Genomic DNA, 18,140 nt, shown 5'->3' with positions numbered 1-18,140 from the left:
TTTTTAGTCCAAGTTATTCTCATTAATTCACATCAATGTTTTTCATATTTGATTTGTTACATTCAATAAGTTTGTCCAGCCTTCACTTGGAAATACAAAAAGATATGTGATGCCTTGTTTTTCTGAATTATTATCTACTGGAATAAACTTAAGAAGTTTTACTTATGTTTTTAATTTAATGTCTGGCATTGTCTTCAAATAAGTTGTACCCTTTCTAACCTGACATTTAATTAGAGGGAAGCACAGACCTTTCAGTAAACAAAAGAGAATCCGAAATCTGAAGACCTGGGCCAACTGCTAACCTCCAACTGGAAGTCTGTGCAAATCCCCCTGTAATTCTCAGGGTGTTTATAGTAATTCAAAAAACACAAATTAAGTGTCCTACAGAAAACTGATACACAGCCCAGTGGCTTAAGAAGCAATAGATGGAAGGTGTGGTTCCCGTACACATTCACCTGTCTGTTGACAAAAAACACATATTTTGAGAAAAAAGAGGGGGAAAAAAAGCCCCCATGAAGTCCATATAATAATTTCCAAAAACCTCAATTAAAAATCTTGAATTTCTGTCAGAGACGTCTTTATTATAGCTGTCATTGCAGAAATATTGTAATAAACAATTTAGTAAAAGCATGTACTACCTTGGAACCCAGTTGCTCACATGTGGTACCAGTTAGGAAGCTGTTGGTGCCTACAGAGCTGCCACCCCAGGAGGGCTCTCATACATTCTTTGTCACATCTGACAGCCCCCTGTATCAACACCATAACAAATTTAAAAGAAAAAAAAATAAAATCGTGCAGCATTCAATAATTATAAGTGAAAAACTACTCTTAGACTTCCTATCAACTTATTTTGCCTCTATAACCAGATTTCATAAATTATATACTAGTCAGTAGCTCAGCTAAAATATTCCATACAACATCTTATGATTTTTAATAGTAACAAGCATAAAATAGTTATATAGGAAACAGCAAAATAGAAATTTTACACATCTAAATGCAATCTCTAGCAATTCAGGTCTTTTCTCATGCTAATAATAGAACTGCTTAGATTTAACAGCAGAAGACAATTACATGTCACAGAGTGGCCTAATATAAAATGAGAAACTTGGAATAGCTACAAGAAAAAATGACATTATTAGCATTCATAGCACAACCAATAATGTACGGTATTCCTATTACTTAAGGGTAACATTTTTTAATCTATTCAGAGCAATCCTGGATATGAAGGTCTAATTCCTGGACACAATCTTATTACAGCATCCAAATCAACAGGACTCCTGCTGCCTTTCCTGTGCTCACAGGACTTGTGGGCACAGGCTGAGGACACATATTTGTTTAATTATAATGAAAATGTCACATAAAGAATAGGAAGGGTGTTAAATCACCATACAAAGACTTAAACTGGAAGCTGGTAAGGTTTTTAATAACACTCTGTTTGTGAATTATGCTTCCAATAACACATAAATGTATTACAGAGCTTTAGCTGGTATAAAGCAGTTTCTTATGGTTTAATGTATTTGAAATGAGAATGGCTGTACTTTGTGGTAACAGAAATACCAATTATGAATCAAACTCTTAGTTTAATTCACTTAATAATAGCTGCAGTTAAGGCAGATGTTTAAAGGCTTAAATTATAAGTTGTGGTTTTGTTGTTTTGCTGTTTTTTTAAATCCCATGGTGGTGTACTGAGTTCTAGCTCTAGATAGTACCTCTGTAAGAAAAATTAATATGGAAGAAGGGATATTTGTTGTATGACAAGATTTTTTTTGCTCATGTAGGAAAGCATTATTCAGTTTTAAAAAGGCCTCATCATAATCCCAACCCAAGGGGAGCCATGACAGAGCCTGTCAGCCCTGATTTGTCCTAACTGCTTCTTTTAGGATTCAAATAGCAGCTTTCAAACTCAGCACCCATCCATATATCTGCTCTAGCTGGAAGTGAGAACACCCGGAGTTTACACAGATGGACACCTTTTGGCCTCACAGCAGCTGCCAGCCCTTCAAAAGCCACAGTGATTCTGCTTCCACAGTTCCATCACTGACAATGTATCCACAATATTTCACATAGATTTAATACTAAATGAAATATTAGCCTTTTCATCTTTAAGTTCTGTTTAGCATTTTATCTCAAATTGGCACCAACCCACCCCTGCCATACAACTGCATAGATTTCAGTCCCTAAGTCCATGAAAGCTGTAGTTAAGTGAGTCACTGCACAAGATCATAATTAAAAGTTTATTTGCATTGCACATAATCACCAGTCTTACACTGAATTGTTTTGCAATTACAGAGGTACAGGAATTTTTTAAGAGTTATTAAAGGATTTGAACCTGCCTTATTGCTCTTACATAATCCATCAATAAATCAATTTATTGTCAATGACTGGACTTGCCTGGCATATTCTTCATAGCTGCCTATCCCAATAGTAAAACTCACTTTAGCATTCTGGGCATTTCAGGTCCCACACTTTAAAGTCCAATGCAACATAAATCCCTGATTATACTGCAGCATCCATCTTTAAAAATCTACAAGAGTGCCAACTGAAACCAGCCCCCTGGCCAAGCACAAGCTTTGGGATTTGCTTCCATGTGCTCCAGCTCCACCTCCAGGTACTTCCATCCACTCCCCATCAAACTTCTTTGAAGAAACAATGTGCTGATACATTAAGGACCTCTCTGAATAATAGTCACACTTCTATCTTATACTACTGCTTCCTCCAAGACTCTACCTTCTCAAGCCCAGAAAAAAAAATCAAAACAAACAAAGAAACCCAAAAGAAAACAAAAAAAATTACTTAAAAAATACATCTTGAAATCCTATTGAAGTCTGTTTTCTGTTATGTTAACCACTGGCTAGCCAACATCCTTTCCTGGACCTTAAGGAGAGCAGCTGCCAAGAAATGGCCTTCAATTTGTTTACACTGCAAAGGCTTTTTTAGAGAATTCCCCTGCAAGAGACAAGTTCCAGATGGATGTTATTTCACGCTATTCCCATATGTAAAACATTTTTAGAAATGCAAGTTACTTTGTATTTTAGCACTTTGCTTAAAGCTAAAGACCAAAGCTTCTCCTTTATTAAGAAGACAGTACATTAGTTCTGCTAATCTCTGCTTCTGCTGAAACTAGTGAAGTTACAGCACACTTCACCATTAGCCATTCCTCTATTGCACACTCAAGTTCCACCTTATTAGTCAGACATTTTTTCCAGGAGAAACTCCCATCTGAATGGGCCTCGTGTTTAAACAAGAGGAGTCCCACCAGCACTCATCTCCTCTGACCCCGTTCTTGCTCATGGGGTAATGAATCTTCACAGTTCTTATAGTTCCATAATTATGGGTATAAGATGTAGGACTTCCTCCTATTTTTAAATAGTGGCAGCTCATCTCAAAAGATTAAGAAAAAAAAAATCACCTCATTGTATGCAACAGACTAATAAAAATGCTATTATCAGCATAACAGGCAATGTGCAACTCTTGACAGTTCTGCTTGTGGAAGAAGTTATGCAGACTCCTGGAGTCAGGCAGCAAGAACAGCTCTTCTCTTGCAGGCAAATCAAGTATTCCAGATATTTAGCACTGCTTTCCCTTGTGTCAGCAGCTCCTGTGAGCAATCCATCCAAGCAAAGAGGACACACTTTCTGTCTCTCAACAGTGGTATACTTGAATAAAGGCACACAGGCCTCAGTCTATATGTGCAGATAATAAAATACAATTAGCAGGCAGGAGAGAATGGTAGGTGGGTCCCTCAGACAGGCTAAAACCGTAGAAATGTCCCTCAGGCACGTCCTTGTTCAGTCATTTTGTTTGCTGGAGTTGCATTTGTGACACAGGAGTACTCAGGGCTGGGGGCTTGAAGGAGTCTGCAGAAGCCTTCCAAATTCCAGAGATGTGAGATGGGGATAGTTCTACATATCTAGAGTCAGCTGAATGAACATCCAAAAAATCTCCTTTGACTTTGTGTTATCAAATATACACAGCAAGATTGCTGCATCTCAGCAGGCTGAGCTGACACCTCACAGAAACTAGAAGAGCATTCTCAGTTGTATTTCCAGTTCTCCTTCTCATCAGTATCTGAATAGGTGTGTAATGAATCCTTTGAGGAGAAAGAAAAAAAATACCAGAAATTTATTTTGTGCCCACTTCTCCTTAATTCCTTACTGCAAGAGGAGGATCAAAGGATCCCAACCCATCCTTTCACCCAAAGGACCAGGTAGTGTTACACAACCCCAACACTACAGGGGTATTTTGCCACCAAGAGCTGCCCTGCTACATGCCCTCCCTGCAGTTCCATCTCTCCTGTGAAGGTGTTGATCTGGCTTAGGAAGAAAAACAAACATCTTGGTGCCCACCTCTCTCATCCTGGTGGCACAGGGCAGCTTTGCTGTGTGGGATTTTCCTTTACCTGGGCTGGAAGCTGGTGGTGCCTCAGGTGCCTGTAGAAGTGCAGCACAGCAGGGTCAGCTCTCACTGCTTTGGGGTCGAAATCCAGGACTCGGAGCCCCGCGAGGCTCCGGGCGCGGGACAGGGCCACGTAGGCCTGGCCGCTCTCAAAGACACGGGACAGGGAGATCTCCACACAGTCCAGAGACATGCCCTGCCAAAGGCACAGAGGGCTGGCTTACACAGCAAACAAGCAGCATTGGGATGCAGCAGCACTAACCTAACCTGTGAGTCTGTCCAAGGTACCGTCTTTGGGAAAAGGTTTTGATTTTAAAAAAAGAGTATCAGCAGAAAGCAAAGGCATTTTTCCACTGTCAGGAAATTTCTAGTAGACAGTAGGATCCACTAACTAACTCCAGGGAGGCTCTTGCTGTGTGAAACTCCATAAATCTCATCTAATCAACATAGCAGGGACAGAAATCCTGCTGGTTTCACTCTTAGTACTTGTCCCACGTGCAGCAGAATTCACAGCATGGCCTAGCTTAAACTGTGGCACAGGAATAAACTCAGGTCACAGGTCTCCAAGACCAGTATTTATCAAGTATGAAGTCTTATGGAAAGAAACGAACTTTTAAAATATTACACTGTTACATTGAAAGTTATATTGAAAAAAATCCCCACTGCACACCACCAAAGGGTGAGTCCAGCCCAAAGAGCACAGCTGTGGCTCCAGCAGCCTCCTCGGTGACACTGCAGAGCTCAGGTCCCCAATGCTTTCAGGGGAGCCCTACTCCCATCAGCCCACAGTGATAAATAATGCTGCTGTATAGCCCAGCTCCAACTCTGCAGATGGCAGTGCCCTTAGGGAAACCCCAGCAGCACTGACAGCCCCACTTTCTGCAGCTAGACACATATTCTGGAGTTCCCCCCCAGCAAGGCCCTTTCAGCTTTCCCTCCTGTTTCACCAGCAATACAAGCTCACCCAGGAAATAAGGTTTGTAATGGTGTAAAGGTCTATAGACAGCTGTACAACCACACCCACCTGACTCTTGTGAATGGAAATGGCCCATGCCAATTTTAAAGGTAATTGCTGACGACTCAGATGAACTCCTGATGGTCCTTTGATGACCCATTTCTCCATCTTTATGAGCTGTGTGACCCCACAGAGAAACCTCACCTTAGGCAGCCCTGTGGGAATGGGAGCAGGAAAAAAACCAGGGATGTATTCCTGACGCTCAATAGCCAGGATGTCAGCACCTAAAGAACACCTTTTTTTCTGCCTAAACCAAACCTAAATCCACAGAGAGTTAACAGCATGTCCTGAAATGATGTTTGACATCTACTTAAGCAGATGAATTAAAGGCAGGTATTTTACCAGTTGAGGTGCAGAGAAAAATACATTTTGCAGGTAGCAGAACATTATTCTTTGAGAAAAACAAACAAAAATTAATAAAAACTTGCTTCAGCAGAACAAACAGGAAATTCAAATGAGCACACACATTTACATACAGAATACAGAACACAAGAGGCCTACAGATAGCTGTAGCTGATGCAGTGCATGACATCACAGCTTGTGAGAGCCCCAAGCTTGCAGAGATCTCTCTGCTTTCCCTCAAATTATTACCAAGCTGTAAACAAATTAAGAAGTCATCAGCCACCAATTACACACTGTTTTGTTATTTTCCCATGTCCTTCAACAAAAGATCAAAAGGCTTACTCACCCCTCTGTTCACTTTCAAACCCTACAACAACACCTCGTGCCCCATTCACCAGCCCTTGAGACACATCAAGGTTCTTTGCTAACATCACCTACGGAGAAAAAGAAGTATCTTCAATGCACTGCTTCTACAGCCTGTTCAGCTACCTGCAGCTAAACCTCTTGCCAGGAAACAGAAGCACATCAGGCTGATTTGGCCAAATCGTCCTATCCTGCCTATTGCAGCACCATCTCCCATTTGATTGGAATTATTTCATAGCCTTTCCTTCCTAGGATTCCTAACTACATCATTTTACAGCACTGAACACTTTACTTGAGCTATTTCTATCCACAGCTGTGAGCTCAGATCCAGGGAACAGTTTCCCCTTCACCAGGCATTATCAGCCTATGCATGTAGAGATTCTGGGAACAGCAAAGGAACAAGTTTCCAAAGCCAACAGTGCTACTAAGTACAATCCCACATCCTTTCCATTCTGACAGCCCCAGCTCAGAGCTAGATGCCCAGTCCAGCAAATGTGGCCAGCTGTGCCCTACCTTTACAGGTGGGGAGGGCTGCTGTACCTGGAGCTGAGACTGCAGGCAAGGACTGCTTATGCTCTCTGTTACTGGAAAGCTTCTAAATTTGACTGGACATGTCTGTCCAAGTCACAGCAATCACCACTGTCCTCAGGACATGGACCTGAACTCATCTTCTGTCTGGATAAGACTCTAAGCAGAAAAGATACGGAGATTGGGACAGAGTCTTCTGTTGGCTTGGCATAGTCATTCTAGACTGAATTGCATTCTATATATTAATCTACTCTATACATTTCTCTGATATTCCTCCATTTTTCTTATGCCATTTGTTCTGTTCTATCACACATGTATGCACACACACTTACCTGAGCTCCAAGCTTTAGCTCAACTCTACCACCCACAGGACACTGAGCATCAATTAACTTCACTAGCATTGGGTCACTGTCCAAAGCCTCAAACACATGCACTTCTCCTGTTGAGGAAAGAAAGACAGAACTTACAACTGTTGAACATACTCTACACAGCATTTCAGGAGGTTCAGCATTTATTTCTAACAGCAATTCCTTTTTTAACATCCATTCTGCTCTGCTGCTAAGACATCCTCACACAAACCTAGTCACATCTAACAACAGAGAGATCACTATTGCCTCTCTTCCCTATCTAACTTCCAGAGCATGAAAAGGCACAGGAATGAAAGGTCAGCAGTAACTAAGAACTGAGAAGACAGCATTTTGAGCAGTCTCCCTCACTACAACAGCAGATCTCCAAAGCAGACTAAGGAAGAATCCAAGGGCCAGCAAGGGAGACAAAATTTAAATAGACTTTAATTCAAGTCATGGCTGGATAGAGCATGGCCTTTCTAAGATGCTATAGAAAGAAAAAGTAGGGGTGTGGAGGCAAGCAATGAGCTTGCTGTTTCTTACAAACCAGTGACATTGTGGCTTTTTAAACAAAAAACTGAATTTTTTTCCTCAGACACCTCAACTCCAACACACAGAGCTTGGACTGGTGCTGCTGTGATGACAGAACACTGGTCCCACCCCAGTACCTCCACTGCACCCACACAGAGCTCAGCCCCAGAGCCAGCAGTTTCCTCCACCGAGTTCACCTGGGAGCTGTTGCAAGCGTCTCTCGTTGGTTATTTCTACATCATCTTTATGGGTGCACAGCCTCGTAGCAAGGATCCCATCACGCTCAGACTTGTGAGCAGCTGTCTGCATCAGCTGTCTGGTAACCTCCTCTGTGCACCTGGTAGCCAGGAAAAGGGAATTCTTCTTTAAAGTGATCAGGGACAGGTTTGAGCAGCAGTAACCTCACACAGCTAGATCAGTCTGTGCAAGCCACAGGCCTCCAAAGAGGACAGAGAAGGACACCTGCATAAAGTGAGAGAGCAGAGCCAGTGTGTGCCCCAGCCCTGCCAGCTCAGGAGCCTTTGAATTAATTCACAGAAATTGCACAGGGACCCTAGGAAGTGTCCTTCCTTACTAGAGCAGCATATATGAAACCTATCTATGTTAACTAAAGCATTTATAGCTTTTGTCCACAGCCACACATTCCTGACAGGGTACAGAAAAGTGAAAAACTGCTTTTTCCTTTTTCTCCATCAGTGGGGAGCAGGGATTACAAAGAGAGATGAGTTTCTCCTCACCTGCCTAAACGGATTGCACTCAGAATTGAGACAAAGGTCTTGTCAGTCTGTCTCCGCACTTCAGTCAGCTCCATGTTTATGTGGATGCATTTCCTCCAACTTTTTGCCTGGAAAAATCATTCTCTTGTTAAGAAAGAGGCAGACTTGAAGTATGAGAATCAGTTTAGGAACAGTTTTGCACCTGGAAGCAGAACTTGGTTTCTTCATTCGCCTTGTGGACTGGGGGTAGCTGTAAGAAATCCCCACAGATAATTAGCTGAATTCCTCCAAAAGGCTCATCCCGTTTTCTGACGGCCCTAAAAGGGATAGAAGAGAAGTTTTGAATGTACTCCAGAATCTGGACATAGTCAGGTCCCAGAAGTTACTTCTTTATCTGTCAGTATATTCAAACCTAGACAACTGCAGTGAAAGATGTTTATCCCCAGCTGCCTCAGAAGAGCTCAAATAATTAAGCAGTGCTAGTACAAGACATTAAATTTGCCTTGCTTACCTAGCCCAGAGGTCAATACTGGTCTTGGTTCTTTGGTGGCTGTTATACTACAGCTACTTCTCTCTGCCAAGAGAGACCTTTTATGACAGAGCTGTATATTCTGGACTCAGCTCGGGAGATGGAGAGAACAACCCAAACAGCCACAGCTATGAGTGAGGAGTGGACATGACCAAAACCTATCTCATGGTAAAGATCGACCCAGATGCTATGATTTCATGCCTCCTTACAGTCCTGCACCAGCAGCTGCCTTGTGTCCATTCACAAAATGAAAGAATGGTGCCAGACTGGAAGTTTAGAGAAATTAATTTCTGCTAGTTTGACCTGACAATTGCTCACCTTGCTACTGCTTCCAGCTTGTCAAAGAACTTGCCATCCACCATTGAGATCTCATCAATAATTAAGTGCTGGCAGGCCAGCCAGTGCTGGCGCACCCCTGGCCTCTCTGCCAGCTGAATGCACTGTTCCAGCGGTGCCTTCCCAGAGCCGATCCCTGCCACAGGACAAAAAAGCAAAGCTTTAGGATGCTCCCGATTCTTTGGGAAGGCAGTAAGAGCTCCCAGCCCCTCGCTGTCGGGCAGGCCATCACCTGCAAAGGCGTGTAGAGTAGTGCCACCGATGTGACAAGCCGCCACTCCCGTGCTGGCTGTAGCGTAGGTGATGTTGGGAGGGAGGGAGCCCAAGATCCTCTTCAGCAGGAACGACTTCCCAGTCCCTTCGAGAGAGAAGCAACAGGTCAATGGGCAGGACTTTCCCCGGGGAGCCGACGAGAGTGGCCGGGACGCTCACCTGCAGAGCCGGTGAAGAAGATGCTCTTGCCGCTCCGCACGGCGCCCAGCACCGCCTCCTGCTCCGCCGAGAGCCTCGCCGGGGGCCGCCTCTCCGCGCGGGGCACCTGCGGGACAGGGGGGGCGCGCAGTGAGGCTAGGCAGGGCCGCTCCCCGGGGCTGGCCCCTCGCCCCGGCACTCACCTCCGCCGGGCGCTGCCCCCGCTCTTGGCCGCGGCCGTGGCCGCCCAGCAGGTCCCGCTCCTGCACCGGGCTGATCACGGAGAAGGACGACGGCGGCCGCTCCAGCAGGCGGGGGCGGCGCGGCGCGTCCCGCGGCCCGGCGGACACCTTGAGGCGCAGGAGGCGGAGGAAGCGGCGCAGCGCGTCCGGGGGGCAGTCGGACAGCAGCACCTGGGCGCCGTCCGGCCCCACCCGCACGGCCGCCCGCCCCTCGCCCGCGAACCGCGTGAAGAGCCTCACGGCATCCCCGGCCAGCACGAAGCTCAGCACGACCGCCGCCGCGCCGCTGCCGCCGGCCACGCGCAGCACGGGCTGGCGCAGCTCGTTGCGGCCCAGCAGCACGGTCGCGTTCCGCATCAGGCGGCGGCGCGGGGCGAGGCCCCCCGGCAGCGGCTGCTCCACGGCCGCCGTGCAGCGCAGCTCCGCCGCCTCCATCAGCCCCGCCGGCCGTTCAAACGCGCCGCGTGCACCGCCGCCAATCAGCGCCGGGAGCTTTAACTCGGCGGCCAATAGGAGACGGGAAGGGCGGGGCGCGAGGCGGGGCGCCGCGCGGGCCAATCGGCGGCCTCGGCGGCAGCACGCGGCGTTGCCGGGGCAGCGGCGCGGGCATGGCCGCTCGCCGCGGAGAGCGAGACCCGCCGGACGCGCGGCAGAACCTCCTCCGGGCGGAGCGGGCCAAGAAGGAGCGCCGCTGGCAGCTTCTCTTTACCCAGTACACTGTGAACCCCGCGCATCCCGGTGAGGCCTCCCGGCCAGCCACAGGGAATCGGAGTAAAGCCCCAGGGGCAAAACAAGCGGTGAGGGGAGTGGGGAGCCGGGGCAGGCCCGCAGCGCTCAGCTGCGCTCAGGGACAGACAGCCACAGCCAGGCTGGCAGAGCGGCCAGCGAGAGGGTAAAGCTGGCAAGGGCAACTGGAGCACTTCCCTTTTGCACACTCAGAGACAGAACAGAGACATGACCCCCTTGCCTAAATGTTGCCTTCAGTAACCACGTACAAGTGAGGCAACTATTTAGGGTGTGGAATTTACAAATTCGGTGTAAATACAGAACCAAGATGGGGTAGAGGGCCCCAACACTACACCCTGTTCCTTCAGGTCCTGATCACTTTCTACCTGCTAATTCACAGTCTGTGCTAGCACAGGCAGGTGACGTAAGTAGATTCTTTCAGGTCCAAGTTTTTCAATAAAACAACAAAGAAAAATGATTTCCTGAGACTTGGCACATCTGCAGGCCATCTCTTGGCTGGGGTGGGACTCCGATATGGTAAGCATCCTATTGAAGCTCCTTTAGTACAGTTAATGCTCTTCCCTTCCTAGAAGTTGCCATTAATCAGTATTTCTAACTCATTTTCTTCTATGCACAAGCAGTTCAATCATACATATTCTATACTAGGCTGTGATGCCAAATTCACATTAAAGTCATTCACCTGTCTCATTTCTCTGCAGTCCACATGGTCTCTAGGAAGCCAATGTCTTGGCACGAGAACATACAGGAGCCCATAGACGGTAAGAAGTCTTTGAAAAGCTTGTGGTAACTACATAAGAAAATTATTAGCACATAAGATTAAGTAATTGTAACCAGTCTAAAATAGCATGTGTGTGGAAACACCTCTGTGACCATATAAGTTAAACTCATTTATAATTTTTGTTTGTAAAGCAGGTTTTTTTTCCACTTTAAGGCCCTTTCTCATTACTTTCCATTTCAGCACATTTGCAATTATACTCTTATTTTTGTTTTTAATTAAAATATATATAAACTATAAAATAGATAAAATTCCTTATAGTCATACTATAAAATTTTGGTTGAGAATCTAAACCTCTCAGGAAAACAAAAAGACCTAGAAGCGTGTTGCCTGCCATTGCAGATTCTACCCAACCACCATGCAAGTTAAACTGCTGAAATGACTGCCCAGTCTTACTTTAGAGTACTGGTAAGAGCCCTTATAGCAGCTGCTCCCTTATTTCTAACATGCTAATTGTGTCTAAAAACCTTAATGGTCAGGTAAGGTTGACTGCTTTATTCAAGGACTGGGGAGGGTGGCAAACCAAACCAGAGAAAGGCTGTAGGTCTCAGGCAACTGAGAAAGTCGAGAGCTGTCATGGAGCACTGGTTTGTACAAGATGTGGTGTAGGAAAAGCAAGATGCTGCAGTACAGTAGGCAGGGATACAGAATTACAGGATAGTACTGTCAGGCAAATCTTGAAACTTCCTCGGGAAATATTTGAGTAAAAATGTCACCGTGCATTCTGACAGTATCATTCACAGAAGCACAGGGGCTGTTTTTAAACACACTGTCATTTGTATTTGTGTCTCGTTCTTTGAAACAACAGATGAATTCCTGAAACTTCTTCACCGTGCAGCAGTGGTGCCAAGAGAGAAATACTCAGAGCCACAAACTGAAAGCCAAGTAATTGGCTGGAATACAAAACCTTTGGTGAGTAGGATGCTTAAAGACTCAGCCCTTTACAGGATTCAGAGATGTTAAACCTGCCACACTGAAAAATACTCAAGCAGGAAAACAATTTGTGACAAACAAGGAAAACAAGAATTACAGGGAATGAGCAGAGCTGTTCACAAAAAATAACTTTTTAAAATTTACACCTAAGAGGACTCTTCACACTGGCAGCAACTCGTGAACAGAGAAGCAGTACACTTCCCCTGAGAAACCTGGCTGCAAAACATCTACAGAGACAGTGGCAGCACACTGCCAAGTGCCACAGGTGTACTCAGGGCTGTTTATTAAAGCACTCAGCCATGAGAAATGGCATAGTGAGCAATGCAGTGTGATGTACTGAAGTACTGTGAAAAGAAACGTGCTGCTGCACAGCATCTTTCAAAGTAATTGCAAGCAGAACCAGAAAATTAATAATCATGTAAGTATACCCAAAGCAGATACACCAGTGAGGATTCATCTGGGGAAGTGTGAATAAACAGAAGGAGAAGAAATATGATTAACAAGCTGAGACATCAGTCATATCTGGCAAACAGCTGTGATGATGACTGACTTTGCAATTAGCGTTTTGGGAAAGGCAAATTTTGGCCTGTTATAAAGAAAACTAAGATAAATAAGAAAATAAGACAGTCTTCATTGACTTTTCATATTATATATCAAGTAAAGTAGTTAGTAATGACAAGAGTGGAGACAGACATCCCAGCTGGGCTCTGTGGTATTAAGGAACTGCTGGTAGGATTAGTCTGGCAGGGTGGAGCCAACTACACTTGTGTGTAGGGAAGCAAGTTTGATTCTTAGAGTCAGAACTGATGATGTTGTTTAATTTGTTGAGTTTTCCTTATTCGGCAGGTCTGACCATAACAAAGCAGAGAACAGTACAGTGGTACCCTGCTCTTCTGTCATTTGGACACTTCTCAGCAGTGGAACACCACACATCACTCGCCCAGGAGGGACTCCTACTACTGATTTTAGTAAAAGCCCATGACTGTTTGTGATTCTTGTTTGCCAGGTTCCTTTTGACCGCAGTGATACCAGATTCTACTTCCCACGCCAGACAACTGAGATTACCATCAATGGCTACCCTGCACCACGGGGACAGATGCCTAAAGGCCAGGAGGAAAGCCAAAGATAGATGTTAACAACATCTAATGTCTTAGGTCCTGTTTGTTATCTAGCAAGTCTGGCAGATTTCTAGTGAGAGACAATAGAAAAGAGAACTTCAATCTGTCCAGATTTACAACCTGACAACAGTGTCACAAATAAACCTATCTGTAAGGCTCCGTATTTGTCTCATTGCTGTTCCTATACCCATCTACACAGATAATCTAAAAAACCACTCTAACATCTCAAAAAACTTCAGACTTCTTATTTTGACATTGGCAACATGAACCAGAACTCAAGGTCACCAACAGAATGAAGGGAACAAAGGGCAGACTTCAGCCACCATTCACTGAACAGCTAAACATGAGTTACATAGTTCTGTGCAAACCACTTAATGCATTCACACAAAACAGGTTTAAGTAGAAAACAATCCTTCAACAAAACAGACAATAAGAAAAAAATTAAGTGATAAGGCACTGTTTCCCCTGGCTTTTTTTCCTTGCCACAGCAAAGCATCCAGCTTGCTCCACAGTTAACTGCTAGATGACAGCAGAAACACATCTTGCAACACAAAGAAACACAGGAACCCCTCTGGGGAGCACAGTTCTCTTAGCGGGCTCGGTTCTTCATTTTCTGCCTTGCTCTCTTTCCAGGTCTCTTCTGCAAAAAAAAAAGACAGATTCGGATTTTTATTTTTATGTTCTCCATCTTTGTTTTAGCTCTATAGCTTGGGGAGGATACCAAAGAGAGGGTATTTGTCGGAAGGTCTGGAGAAGAAGGTTTTGGCACACAAGTAGCAAATAACACTTTTTAACTCCCTTTCTGATTTTCCTGCTGATACCAAACCACTGTCCCCAACTCTGTTAGTAACTGAATTATGCTTAGCTCCCAAAGACAGGCATCACTTCCTGATGCTGGAGGCACATATCATGCACTCATCTCTCCCTGCCAGACACGGCCTGGCTTCCAGGCCAACCAGGATCGTTTTCATGCAACATTTTACTTACATTAAGAGCTTTTTTCCCTCCTTTTCCTCCTCTTCCTCCTTTTCCTGGGCCTTTGTTGTGAGCCACTTTTGCCTGGAAGCTGGATACGTCATTAAAACTCTCCTTTGTGTTCCACTTGGAGCCCTTCTTCTTCCCACCAAAACCAAACTTCTGATTTTTGTATCGTCTTTTGGCATTTGGCCTGAAAAACAAACAACCAGCATCACTGCCTACACTCCTTGTTCCAGAAAGCTCTCAAGACACACATATATATGCTCATGGTATCCCATCAACCATCATAAACCTTTCCCCTCTTAACAAAGATTGTAGAAATCACATTTCACTCTCTGCTCGATTTTGGCCATAGTTTTCTTCTCTTTAGGGACAGAAAACCACCTTGGACTTACTTTAACACTAAATAAAAGTTTTGTTGTTCCCCAAAATTATCCCCTAAAAAGACTGAAAAATCAGACATTCTGTGTTTAACTCTCTCGTTTCTGGTCTCACCCCTTCTTTGGCCGTTGACTTGCAGTGCCTTTTTTATTCCCTTGAGATGATGTCTGCTCTTCATCTAGAAAGTCCAGCTTGTCAGAGAGACCTGCAAGAGTGAAGACATCGCAGCTGCATCTCAGGAAAGACTAAGCATGTGATAGCAACAGGTCACCCTCACTGAAGAACAGCCGCTTGGGAGGTTTTTCACCGCCACAGGCACACAATTCTGCACAGCAGCAGCTTTCCAACCTCAAGGCCCAGAACTACAAACACAGTGACCACATCACACTGCCCTACACTGCTCACACACCACTATTGATTGCACCTACACATTAGTGCTCTTAGACAGGTTGACTTTACCTTTCTGGTATTTCTTGACTGCATTCAACATATTTTTCTTCTCCTTCTGTCTCCTCTGCAGAACCTCAACTTGCACCTGAGATTAGAAGCAGAATGTTAGTGTTGTTCCTTGCAGTGTCCCATACTTTTTTTTAAGGTATCCTATATTTTGTTCTGTTTTCCTTCAGAGCAGCTAGACAGGAGACTAGACAGCTTCTGTGTGTTTTAGCCAGACTCTTGTGGCTGCATTTTTCCAGCCCCCCAGTCAGGTTCTAAATTCTTGTCCCAAATCCTTTTGCACATGTCCCTTTTGTAGCTCCTCACCTTCTTGCCATATTTTCTCATTGCACGGAGTTGTTTGGCTTTCTCAGACCTTTCCATTGCTTCCTGTTTACTCTTAAGTTTCTGTCGAATCTAATTAGGGAATAGAAAAACAGAATTTATCAGTAACACAAAAGAAAAAAAAAAGAATTTTATCATTTCTGTACTGATCTATAGCCAAATTCTGACTAAAAAAGACAAAACTCACACAAGAGAAAAGAAAAAGCCTTGCAATGGGCTCTAATGGAACTGAGGGTATCATGTGGATGTATGAAAAAGACTTAATAGTTTCTTTCTTGTCATTATGAAAAGCAAAGCACTGAAGAGAAGACAACAATCCTGTAGAAAACATTTTTTCTCTTGCCTCCTTGTTCACAAACATTTTTATAAGGATGCTGCCTTATGAAGAATTACAGATTTCAACACAGATCTTAGTGATTCAGTCTAGTGACTCCAGTAGGAGATAAAAACTGTTCTTCAAATAAAGTCAGCAATAGAAGAGAACAGTAATGTGCAGGACTGACTTAAGCCTTAGTACCAGCTAATTATAGTTCTACAGCTTTTCCAGAAAGGTTCCATCAGAAAGCAGAACAGTGACCCAATGATACATTAAATGTTCAACTAGACTCCAGCCCATGTTTCTTTAACTTATACAATGCAGACTTTTTTCCAAATCTAAACCAAAATATAGAGTTGAATTTTGAACAAAGACTACAGTCAAAAGGGAAATGTGTGAAAGACTTATTTCCTACATCTATCTAATTTCCTATCCAAAACAGATTCATTCAATAACATACAATTTAAAATCACAGAAAACCAGAACACACTGACAATAAACAAAAGTTGATACTTAAATAGGAAAAAAAGGATTGCATTAAAGCCACAGTCAACTGCAAGTTTTATGACAAAGTGGAAAAACACAGGTAACTTTACATCCACTAATACACATACTAAGAAAAATTCTCCCTTTTTAATATTGAACATATTCAGGACAAAGTATAAATCATGTTTTCCTACTTTATCATCCAACCTGTTATAAAAATCCCCACCTAAACAAAAAGAAATCTCCTGTCACAAAGTTTCATCTACCCTACCCCATGCTAAAACACGCATTACACTGGAAAGAAAACAATTCCCTGCACGTACCTTCTGCATCTGTTGGTCTGATTTGGCCATCTCTGCAAAGTAATCATCCGGCCTCCTTGTGGGAACTTGGAGCTTACGGAGCCGAGGGAGGGCTTCCAGGACAGCTGCCTGTGCCTGCCGGTAGCTGGGAGAGAGCACAGCACCACTCACTGCACCAGCTGTCACTGCCCCAGCTGCCACAGCACCAGCTGTCACTGCAGCAGCCCTGTCACTGCACTGGCTGTCACTGCCCCAGCCCTGTCACTGCCTGTTGGGCACCTCACAGCGCTGACACAAACTGCTCACACAAGCAGGCTGACACTGGGATCTAACAAGCATTGGTCTGGTCTAGCAAACATTCAGTGCTACTGAAAGCAGCTTAGGTACAAGTACAGCATTAACATTTATGTATTGCGCATATACATTTATCTTATTTCCAGTTATAGTTTTTTATGTTGGAATATAAAAGGCAAAGCAAAACAAGAGAACTGTAGGAGCATCAAAACAAACCCACAAAAAAAGTCAGTATCTTGTGTTAAAGCGTTAGTCCTGCCGTCAAGGAGCTTTTGAAATAAACTCAGCAAAGGATGAGGTCTGCTATGAAGGAAGAAATTATTCATTTTAAGTCACACAGGAGTTGAATATACTAGCACTAATTTGTAGTTGTTTTGGAAAACATTCAGAGCCATCGAATGTAAAATAACATGGCCGAGAGTATCACAGTGACAGTCAGTGTAGCATTCTGCAGCAGTCTGCAGCACACTGGTGAAAGAAACATAACTCCAAAAACGCAGCAACACAATGAAATGTCTTTTTGACACTTACAAACTCATCTCTCTCTGGAAATCATTCTCAGGGTCAACAGCATCAGACGTAGAAGCATTCTGAGAAACGGGGTCTGCGACTGGGCCCAGAGTCACGTCCAGCCTTTCCACCCAGGCGAGCTGCTGCCTGAATTCGGCCAGGCACTGCTTCAGGCCGTCCTGTGAAAGGAGCCCAGCTCATCACAACCGCGCACCGACCGATCGGCACGGCTGGCCCGGCTCAGCTGCCGAGAGACACCGCGGGCTGCTCCTGGGGCCGCCGGGCACACCCGCAGCCCGCGCCGCAGCGCAGAGCGCCGGAACCCGCCCGGCCCCGGCCGCGGCCCCGCCGAGCCCCCCGCGCCCCGCTCCCGATGCCGAGGCCGCGGCCCTGGCCGGGCTTTTCCCGGTCCCCGCGTTCCCGCTCACCGTGTCATTGCGCCGCTTCGGCTGCTCCTCCAGCACAACGTTGAGCCCCGGCTTCAGCGCGCCCTTCGCGAAGGCCTCCTGGAGCTGTGAGAGGGTTCGGTCAGTCCGCGCCGCCGGCACCGGGCGGCCCTTCCCCACCGGGCTCGCCACGGCGGCCACGGGCTCACCTCCGAGTCCGAGAGCGAGGAATCCTCCGAGTCCGAGCCAGAGTCCGAGAAGGAGCCACGCCGCGCCACCGCCGCCGCCATCGCTGCCGTCCCCGCGCGCCGCTTCCGGCCGCGTGCGCCGCCGCTTCCGGGGCCGCCGGGGCCGCGGTCACCACGGCGACGGCGGCCGC

The 18,140-nt window shown here is 45.4% G+C and overlaps 3 protein-coding genes across 3 annotated transcripts; 1 reads left to right on the top strand and 2 right to left on the bottom strand.

Annotated features, from left to right (window-relative positions):
* Positions 1-2,053: 2,053 nt before the first annotated feature.
* On the bottom strand, positions 2,054-10,207 carry PIF1 (PIF1 5'-to-3' DNA helicase). Its single transcript, XM_005482319.4, has 12 exons — positions 9,717-10,207; positions 9,535-9,640; positions 9,335-9,460; positions 9,085-9,238; positions 8,440-8,554; positions 8,259-8,365; positions 7,719-7,858; positions 6,976-7,082; positions 6,099-6,186; positions 5,420-5,565; positions 4,400-4,591; positions 2,054-4,090 (listed from the first exon to the last, which is right to left on the bottom strand). Exons 1-12 carry the CDS (start codon positions 10,188-10,190, stop codon positions 4,034-4,036), a joined length of 1,812 nt encoding a protein of 603 aa, XP_005482376.2. The 5' UTR covers positions 10,191-10,207; the 3' UTR covers positions 2,054-4,033.
* Positions 10,208-10,320: 113 nt separating this feature from the next.
* On the top strand, positions 10,321-13,355 carry CFAP144 (cilia and flagella associated protein 144). The gene is made up of 4 exons (XM_005482167.4): positions 10,321-10,493; positions 11,201-11,260; positions 12,086-12,189; positions 13,217-13,355. The coding sequence occupies exons 1-4, from the start codon at positions 10,364-10,366 to the stop codon at positions 13,337-13,339; spliced, it is 417 nt and encodes a 138-aa protein (XP_005482224.1). The 5' UTR covers positions 10,321-10,363; the 3' UTR covers positions 13,340-13,355.
* On the bottom strand, positions 11,758-18,128 carry EBNA1BP2 (EBNA1 binding protein 2). Its single transcript, XM_005482166.4, has 9 exons — positions 17,971-18,128; positions 17,804-17,887; positions 17,397-17,554; positions 16,593-16,716; positions 15,450-15,539; positions 15,147-15,222; positions 14,802-14,892; positions 14,316-14,496; positions 11,758-13,968 (listed from the first exon to the last, which is right to left on the bottom strand). Exons 1-9 carry the CDS (start codon positions 18,049-18,051, stop codon positions 13,918-13,920), a joined length of 936 nt encoding a protein of 311 aa, XP_005482223.2. The 5' UTR covers positions 18,052-18,128; the 3' UTR covers positions 11,758-13,917.
* Positions 18,129-18,140: the final 12 nt, after the last annotated feature.

Source organism: Zonotrichia albicollis, chromosome 8, assembly GCF_047830755.1.
Source record: "Zonotrichia albicollis isolate bZonAlb1 chromosome 8, bZonAlb1.hap1, whole genome shotgun sequence".
Lineage (NCBI taxonomy): Eukaryota > Metazoa > Chordata > Aves > Passeriformes > Passerellidae > Zonotrichia > Zonotrichia albicollis.
Note: the sequence above shows the minus strand (reverse complement) of the source record. Positions and strands in the feature narration are given on the sequence as shown.

Bases quoted from the DNA above. Each gene is read 5' to 3' on its own strand.
- PIF1 (XM_005482319.4), bottom strand. From the start codon at position 10,190: ATGGAGGCGGCGGAGCTGCGCTGCACGGCGGCCGTGGAGCAGCCGCTG. The intron at 8,555-9,084 runs GTGAGCAATTGT...TATCCCTTTTAG, and splicing joins AAGCTGGAAGCAGTAGCAAG to GGCCGTCAGAAAACGGGATG. The intron at 6,187-6,975 runs GTAAGTGTGTGT...TTTTCTCCGTAG, and splicing joins AGCTAAAGCTTGGAGCTCAG to GTGATGTTAGCAAAGAACCT.
- CFAP144 (XM_005482167.4), top strand. From the start codon at position 10,364: ATGGCCGCTCGCCGCGGAGAGCGAGACCCGCCGGACGCGCGGCAGAAC. The intron at 11,261-12,085 runs GTAAGAAGTCTT...TTGAAACAACAG, and splicing joins CATACAGGAGCCCATAGACG to ATGAATTCCTGAAACTTCTT. The intron at 12,190-13,216 runs GTGAGTAGGATG...CTTGTTTGCCAG, and splicing joins GCTGGAATACAAAACCTTTG to GTTCCTTTTGACCGCAGTGA.
- EBNA1BP2 (XM_005482166.4), bottom strand. From the start codon at position 18,051: ATGGCGGCGGCGGTGGCGCGGCGTGGCTCCTTCTCGGACTCTGGCTCG. The intron at 14,893-15,146 runs GTAAAGTCAACC...TCACTCTTGCAG, and splicing joins AGTCAAGAAATACCAGAAAG to GTCTCTCTGACAAGCTGGAC. The intron at 14,497-14,801 runs GTGAGACCAGAA...TTTGTTTTTCAG, and splicing joins AGTCAACGGCCAAAGAAGGG to GCCAAATGCCAAAAGACGAT.